The sequence below is a fragment of the Coregonus lavaretus genome (assembly GCF_964263955.1).
Source record: "Coregonus lavaretus genome assembly, contig: HAP1_SCAFFOLD_5614, whole genome shotgun sequence".
Lineage (NCBI taxonomy): Eukaryota > Metazoa > Chordata > Actinopteri > Salmoniformes > Salmonidae > Coregonus > Coregonus lavaretus.
The window spans coordinates 30,411-38,689 of NW_028159807.1; the positions used below are offsets into that span (position 1 = coordinate 30,411).

The 8,279-nt window shown below is 49.2% G+C and overlaps 1 protein-coding gene across 1 annotated transcript; it reads left to right on the top strand.

The window, feature by feature from the left end:
* Positions 1 to 1,828: 1,828 nt before the first annotated feature.
* On the top strand, positions 1,829 to 7,934 carry LOC311122423 (lysine-specific demethylase 4C-like; the record flags this gene model as incomplete). Its single annotated transcript, XM_084196779.1, has 7 exons — positions 1,829 to 1,974; positions 2,873 to 3,048; positions 3,695 to 3,809; positions 4,404 to 4,597; positions 6,999 to 7,048; positions 7,282 to 7,385; positions 7,797 to 7,934. Coding segments are annotated over exons 1-7 (921 nt in total), but the record flags the coding sequence as incomplete, so codon positions are not given.
* Between the last annotated feature and the right edge of the window lie 345 nt (positions 7,935 to 8,279).

Sequence of the window (8,279 nt, forward strand, 5' to 3'; positions counted from 1 at the left end):
TAAACGTTGGCTAGCTAGCTAGCACATTAGCTAGCACATTAACATTGGAAACCACTCTCCACCATTGCACTAAACAGATAATAACCAATAAACGTTACCAGTAGCTACCCGCTAGCTAGCTAGCCTCGTGCTTCGCCGGGGTCCGCCGTAACAATACTTAAACAATACGTAAACAATACTTACCAACAATAATTGCCTACGGAAACCTACAATAACTACCTAAATAAACTACCTACCTACGATCTAAATACATGGTTTAAGCTTTACTCAACACCATATGAGAAGCCAAGCTTACCTCCTGCTAGAGAAAAACACAACCTCTCCCGACGAAGTCAGCAACCGAATGACCTGCAGAGAGCTGGGACCAAAGTAACAAAGCCTACCATCAGTAACACACTACGCCGCCAGGGACTCAAATCCTGCAGTGCCAGACGTGTCCCCCTGCTTAAGCCAGTACATGTCCAGGCCCGTCTGAAGTTTGCTAGAGTGCATTTGGATGATCCAGAAGAGGATTGGGAGAATGTCATATGGTCAGATGAAACCAAAATAGAACTTTTTGGTAAAAACTCAACTCGTCGTGTTTGGAGGACAAAGAATGCTGAGTTGCATCCAAAGAACACCATACCTACTGTGAAGCATGGGGGTGGAAACATCATGCTTTGGGGCTGTTTTTCTGCAAAGGGACCAGGACGACTGATCCGTGTAAAGGAAAGAATGAATGGGGCCATGTATCGTGAGATTTTGAGTGAAAACCTACTTCCATCAGCAAGGGCATTGAAGATGAAACGTGGCTGGGTCTTTCAGCATGACAATGATCCCAAACACACCGCCCGGGCAACGAAGGAGTGGCTTCGTAAGAAGCATTTCAAGGTCAGTCTCCAGATCTCAACCCCATAGAAAATCTTTGGAGGGAGTTGAAAGTCTGTGTTGCCCAGCGACAGCCCCAAAACATCTCTGCTCTAGAGGAGATCTGCATGGAGGAATGGGCCAAAATACCAGCAACAGTGTGTGAAAACCTTGTGAAGACTTACAGAAAACGTTTGACCTGTGTCATTGCCAACAAAGGGTATATAACAAAGTATTGAGAAACTTTTGTTATTGACCAAATACTTATTTTCCACCATAATTTGCAAATAAATTCATTAAAAATCCTACAATGTGATTTTCTGGAATTTTTTTTCTCATTTTGTCTGTCATAGTTGATGAAAATTACAGGCCTCTCTCATCTTTTTAAGTGGGAGAACTTGCACAATTGGTGGCTGACTAAATACTTTTTTCCCCCACTGTATGATCTAGCATCTCTATGTATCTCTAGGTTTTATCAGTCTAGTCCGGCAGTCTACGGCCCTAGCCTGTGTTTTATCAGTCTAGTCCGGCAGTCTACGGCCCTAGCCTGTGTTTTATCAGTCTAGTCCGGCAGTCTACGGCCCTAGCCTGTGTTTTATCAGTCTAGTCAGGCAGTCTACGGCCCTAGCCTGTGTTTTATCAGTCTAGTCCGGCAGTCTACGGCCCTAGCCTGTGTTTTATCAGTCTAGTCCGGCAGTCTACGGCCCTAGCCTGTGTTTTATCAGTCTAGTCAGGCAGTCTACGGCCCTAGCCTGTGTTATAATATACTGTTATATTATATAACCTTTCTCTATCCAGGTTTAATTTGTTGAGGCAGGATGACTGGGGCAGAGGTCTACAGCCCTGTTAACCCCTCCTGCCCTGCTTCCTTAGGATGTTATTATACCGCTTCCCCCTTAGGTAATAGAACATATTACTGTAATACCATTATAATAAGGCTGAGCTATTTCCTCTGTCAAGGCTCCATCTGTGTAACCAGGCAGGATGGCGGGGGCAGAGGTCTACGGCCCTGTTAACCCCTCCTGCAAGATCATGACCTTCAGGCCCACCATGGAGGAATTCAGAGACTTCAACCAGTACCTGGCCTACATGGAGTCCCAGGGGGCGCACCGTGCTGGCCTTGCCAAGGTGTGTGTGTGGGGAGGGGAGTGTGTGCCTGAGAGTAGGACTGGAAGTGTGTTTGGTGTGTGTCTGATCGGGAAAGATGAGAGAACAACCTATGTGTGTGCTAGTCTGAGTGTAATTTGGGGATTATCAGCCTCTCTCCTCTACCTGTCTCCAGGTGATAACCCCCCCCCTCTCTCCTCTACCTGTCTCCAGGTAATAACCCCCCCTCTCTCCTCTACCTGTCTCCAGGTAATAACCCCCCCTCTCTCCTCTACCTGTCTCCAGGTAATAACCCCCCCCCTCTCTCCTCTACCTGTCTCCAGGTAATAACCCCCCCTCTCTCCTCTACCTGTCTCCAGGTAATAACCCCCCCCTCTCTCCTCTACCTGTCTCCAGGTAATAACCCCCCCCCTCTCTCCTCTACCTGTCTCCGGGTGATAACCCCCCCTCTCTCCTCTACCTGTCTCCAGGTAATAACCCCCCCCTCTCTCCTCTACCTGTCTCCAGGTAATAACCCCCCCCTCTCTCCTCTACCTGTCTCCAGGTAATAACCCCCCCTCTCTCCTCTACCTGTCTCCAGGTAATAACCCCCCCCCTCTCTCCTCTACCTGTCTCCAGGTAATAACCCCCCCTCTCTCCTCTACCTGTCTCCAGGTAATAACCCCCCCCCCCCCCCTCTACCTGTCTCCAGGTAATAACCCCCCCCCCCCCCCCCCCACCTGTCTCCAGGTAATAACCCCCCCCCCCCCCCTACCTGTCTCCAGGTAATGACCCCCCCCCCCCTCTCTCCTCTACCTGTCTCCAGGTAATAACCCCCCCCCCCCCCCCCCCTCTACCTGTCTCCAGGTAATAACCCCCCCCCCCCCCCCCACCTGTCTCCAGGTAATAACCCCCCCCCCTCCCCTCTACCTGTCTCCAGGTAATTCCTCCTAAGGGCTGGCGTCCTCGGTGTAGCTATGATGATATTGATGACCTGGTGATCCATGCTCCTATACAGCAGATGGTTGCTGGTCAATCAGGCCTGTTCACTCAGTACAACATCCAGAAGAAACCCCTCAGCGTTAAGGAGTTCAGACGCCTCGCCAACAGTGACAAGTCAGTAACTACACACACGCACACGCACACACACACGACAAAGACAGAGGCACAGTAAACAAACAGACAAACAAACAACAGCGACAAGTCAGTCTGAGAAATCAAGATCCTTTTCATGTCTGAAACCCTATGGTTTCACCTGTTGTCTGTCTGGGTAGTCTATAGAACAGATCTATAGTTTCACCTGTTGTCTGTCTGGGTAGTCTATAGAACAGAGGGGTAGTCTATAGAACAGATCTATGGTTTCACCTGTTGTCTGTCTGGGTAGTCTATAGAACAGAGGGGTGGTCTATAGAACAGATCTATAGTTTCACCTGTTGTCTGTCTGGGTAGTCTATAGAACAGAGGGGTAGTCTATAGAACAGATCTATGGTTTCACCTGTTGTCTGACTGGGTGGTCTATAGAACAGAGGGGTGGTCTATAGAACAGAGGGGTGGTCTATAGAACAGAGGGGTGGTCTATAGAACAGAGGGGTGGTCTATAGAACAGAGGGGTGGTCTATAGAACAGAGGGGTGGTCTATAGCACATTCTAGAATGTAATTTACTTAGAAGTTTATGTGCCGACATGATGCCTTTTATCATTCTAAATGATCGCTGTCCCCGTTGACATTTACGTTTTTAATGTTACTATTTTCTCTCTCCAGATACTGTACTCCCCGTTACCTGAACTATGAGGACCTGGAGAGGAAGTACTGGAAGAATGTGACCTTCGTATCTCCCATATATGGAGCTGACGTCCCCGGGAGCCTCTATGACGAGGTAGATGTCTCAGGAAGCATAGAATATCAGTCTCTCTCTTCATCCGTTTTCAAACCCTTTTCCATCTTATTCCATGTCTCTCTCCTCGCTCCTCTCTCTCCTCTCTCTCTCCTCTCTCTCTCTCTCTCTCCTCTTTCCTCTCTCCTCTCTCTCTCCCTCTCCTTCCTCTCTCTCTCTCTCTCCTCTCTCCTCTCTCCTCTCTCTCTCTCTCTCTCTCTCACTCATCACTGATCATGGTGATCACTGTAATTTCACTCCCTGTATATCGCTTTCTAATCATCCCAGCATGTCCTCTCCTCTCTCCTGGTGCAGGGTATAGTATAGAGGAGTGGAACATCGGCCACCTCAACTCTATCTAGCTACTTTCCATCTTCTCTCTCTCGCTTCTGTCTTTCCTCTAATAATAATAATATGCCATTTAGCAGACGCTTTTATCCAAAGCGACTTACAGTCATGTGCGCATACATTTTTACGTATGGGTGGTCCCGGGGATCGAACCCACTACCCTGGCGTTACAAGCAGCGTGCTCTACCAATTGAGCTACAGAGGACCTCTAATTCCCTCTCTCCTCCTCCTCCTCTCTCCCTTCTCCAGGGTATAGAGGAGTGGAACATCGGCCACCTCAACTCCATCCTGGATGTGATTGAAGAGGACTGTGGTGTTTCTATCCAGGGGGTCAACACACCCTACCTGTACTTTGGCATGTGGAAGACCAGCTTCTCCTGGCACACTGAAGACATGGACCTCTACAGCATCAACTACCTGCACTTTGGAGAGCCCAAGTCCTGGTAGGGGATAGTTATGTGGGGTTATTTAGTAGCATGTTGTCTCAGACAAACAGAGAGGCAGCGTTGGAGGGAGAGATGGGAGGAAAGGGAGGCAGCGTTGGAGGGAGAGATGGGAGGAAAGGGAGGCAGCGTTGGAGGGAGAGATGGGAGGAAAGGGAGGGAGGGTTAGAGGGAGAGATGGGTGGAAAGGGAGGCAGCGTTGGAGGGAGAGATGGGTGGAAAGGGAGGCAGCGTTGGAGGGAGAGATGGGTGGAAAGGGAGGCAGGGTTGGAGGGAGAGATGGGTGGAAAGGGAGGCAGCGTTGGAGGGAGAGATGGGAGGAAAGGGAGGCAGTGTTGGAGGGAGAGATGGGTGGAAAGGGAGGCAGCGTTGGAGGGAGAGATGGGTGGAAAGGGAGGCAGGGTTGGAGGGAGAGATGGGTGGAAAGGGAGGCAGCGTTGGAGGGAGAGATGGGAGGAAAGGGAGGCAGTGTTGGAGGGAGAGATGGGTGGAAAGGGAGGCAGCGTTGGAGGGAGAGATGGGTGGAAAGGGAGGCAGGGTTGGAGGGAGAGATGGGAGGAAAGGGAGGCAGCGTTGGAGGGAGAGATGGGTGGAAAGGGAGGCAGCGTTGGAGGGAGAGATGGGTGGAAAGGGAGGCAGCGTTGGAGGGAGAGATGGGAGGAAAGGGAGGCAGCGTTGGAGGGAGAGATGGGTGGAAAGGGAGGCAGCGTTGGAGGGAGAGATGGGTGGAAAGGGAGGCAGGGTTGGAGGGAGAGATGGGTGGAAAGGGAGGCAGCGTTGGAGGGAGAGATGGGAGGAAAGGGAGGCAGTGTTGGAGGGAGAGATGGGTGGAAAGGGAGGCAGCGTTGGAGGGAGAGATGGGTGGAAAGGGAGGCAGTGTTGGAGGGAGAGATGGGTGGAAAGGGAGGCAGGGTTGGAGGGAGAGATGGGAGGAAAGGGAGGCAGGGTTGGAGGGAGAGATGGGTGGAAAGGGAGGCAGTGTTGGAGGGAGAGATGGGTGGAAAGGGAGGCAGGGTTGGAGGGACAGATGGGTGGAAAGGGAGGCAGGGAGGAATGACTCCTTTATTCCTCCCTCGTCAGCTTGTCTCACTCCCTCTTTCCTCCTCCCTCTCTCCTTTTCTTAGTCTGCCCATCTCTCTCTTCCTCTGGAGGTATACTGCTGCTCATTAGAGCAGGAAGCCCTGCAACACACACACACACACACACACACACACACACACACAGTTCTCCCCATTTTGACAGTCTTTCCCTGGAGGCTAGCAGCACAGAGAAGCTCTTCTCTCAACCCCTCCTCACCCCTCACCTCTGCCACTCCTGGGGCAGTCCTCATCTCTCCCCTTTACTTGATCTGGCAGACACACACACACACACACACACACACACACACACCCTTATCTCAGACTGACAGGTGAATATGTGGCAGATAGTATGGTCTTCTGATGGTAGAGGTGGGAGTGAAATGGAATGCCTAGGAACCCTGAGGGAATTCTAAAAGACTTCTCCTGGTTCTATGGCAGGAACTTTGGAATAGTTGTAATTCCAAGGCTCACCACTAGGTGGCAGTATTGTCACTGTAAATGATGGAACATCTGAACAGTTTGTCTCCCTCTACATAAGACCTACCCATAAGGCTAGTTTAGTATTTACATTATCTATTAACCTGACAAACATTGTCTCTGTCTACAGCAATATTACCATTATAAACATTGTCTCCAGGTATATTAACAGTATAAACGCTGTCTCTGTCTCCAGGTATATTAACAGTATAAACGCTGTCTCTGTCTCCAGGTATATTAACAGTATAAACGCTGTCTCTGTCTCCAGGTATATTACCAGTATAAACGCTGTCTCTGTCTCCAGGTATATTACCAGTATAAACGCTGTCTCTGTCTCCAGGTATATTAACAGTATAAACGCTGTCTCTGTCTCCCAGGTATATTAACAGTATAAACGCTGTCTCTGTCTCCAGGTATATTAACAGTATAAACGCTGTCTCTGTCTCCAGGTATATTAACAGTATAAACGCTGTCTCTGTCTCCAGGTATATTACCAGTATAAACGCTGTCTCTGTCTCCAGGTATATTAACAGTATAAACGCTGTCTCTGTCTCCAGGTATATTAACAGTATAAACGCTGTCTCTGTCTCCAGGTATATTAACAGTATAAACGCTGTCTCTGTCTCCAGGTATATTAACAGTATAAACGCTGTCTCTGTCTCCAGGTATATTAACAGTATAAACGCTGTCTCTGTCTCCAGGTATATTAACAGTATAAACGCTGTCTCTGTCTCCAGGTATATTAACAGTATAAACGCTGTCTCTGTCTCCAGGTATATTAACAGTATAAACGCTGTCTCTGTCTCCAGGTATATTAACAGTATAAACGCTGTCTCTGTCTCCAGGTATGCCATCCCCCCTGAGCACGGGAAGAGGCTAGAGAGACTGGCTACAGGTAATATTTATAGTCAAAGTTTAACTTGAAAGTAGAACACTTAGGCTGCGTTTACGCAGGCAGCCCAATTCTGATCTTTTGCCGTTTTTTAATAGTTATTTAGCCAATAATTGGGCTGGCTGTGTAAACGCGGCCTTAAGAGGATAGATATAAGTTCTTGTACCAATAGCAGTGTGTTTACTCTGTCAATCTGTTTAACAGTCTCTCCACGTTCTGTGTGTGTGTGTTTTCAGGTTTCTTCCACAACGGGTTTAAAGGGTGTGAGGCTTTTCTCCGTCACAAGATGACCCTGATCTCCCCCTCCATCCTGAAGAAGTACAGCATCCCCTTCGACAAGGTAGGAAAACTTGACAAGTTTCTAACTGCCACTTTTTAAACCATTTCATCTTAGCTACCGTTACCATAGTGAGAGAACACACTCTTCTACACGACCACAAACCTCACTTTTAGTCATCTTTACAAACATTACAACAGGTCTTCACTTCAGTTCATTGTGTTTATGTATTGACTGGTTGTATGTAGTGTTGCAGTTCACTCCTTGACCTGGTCTTAGGAGAGAGGTTGTGTACATCTGATGCAGGCTGATACGTTAGCTAGACAAACACAGGTGATCCTGTCTTCAAGAGTAATGTGGGCGTTTTCTCTATTCTTTCAAGGGATCTCAATGGGGACAAATGGATAGAATTGCTAAAGGAAATTTGCCAGTGGTTTTCTCCTCAGTAACTCCCTCCTCCCCCCGTCTCTCCAGATCACCCAGGAGGCAGGGGAGTTTATGATAACCTTTCCCTATGGTTACCACGCTGGCTTCAACCACGGCTTCAACTGTGCCGAGTCTACCAACTTCGCTAGTGTCCGATGGATCGACTACGGCAAGGTGGCCACACAGGTAAAGATGTCCTGAAGAAAACACAGCGCTGTTTACTCAGAAATATTTCGGTTGTGTATTTCCGCACTTCCACCTTGGCCTGGAACCAGGGACCCCTCCAGAACTATGGTCAGTACCTCTGGGGGGTGGGGAAGGAGTACCACCTTGGCCTGGAACCAGGGACCCCTCCAGAACTATGGTCAGTACCTCTGGGGGGGGGGGGGGAAGGAGTACCACCTTGGCCTGGAACCAGGGACCCCTCCAGAACTATGGTCAGTACCTCTGGGGGGGAGGAGTACTTCTGGGTCTCGGGGCGGGTGACGTCGCTTGCACAACGGAAGCTACTAGCTGCACCGCTAGCAAGCT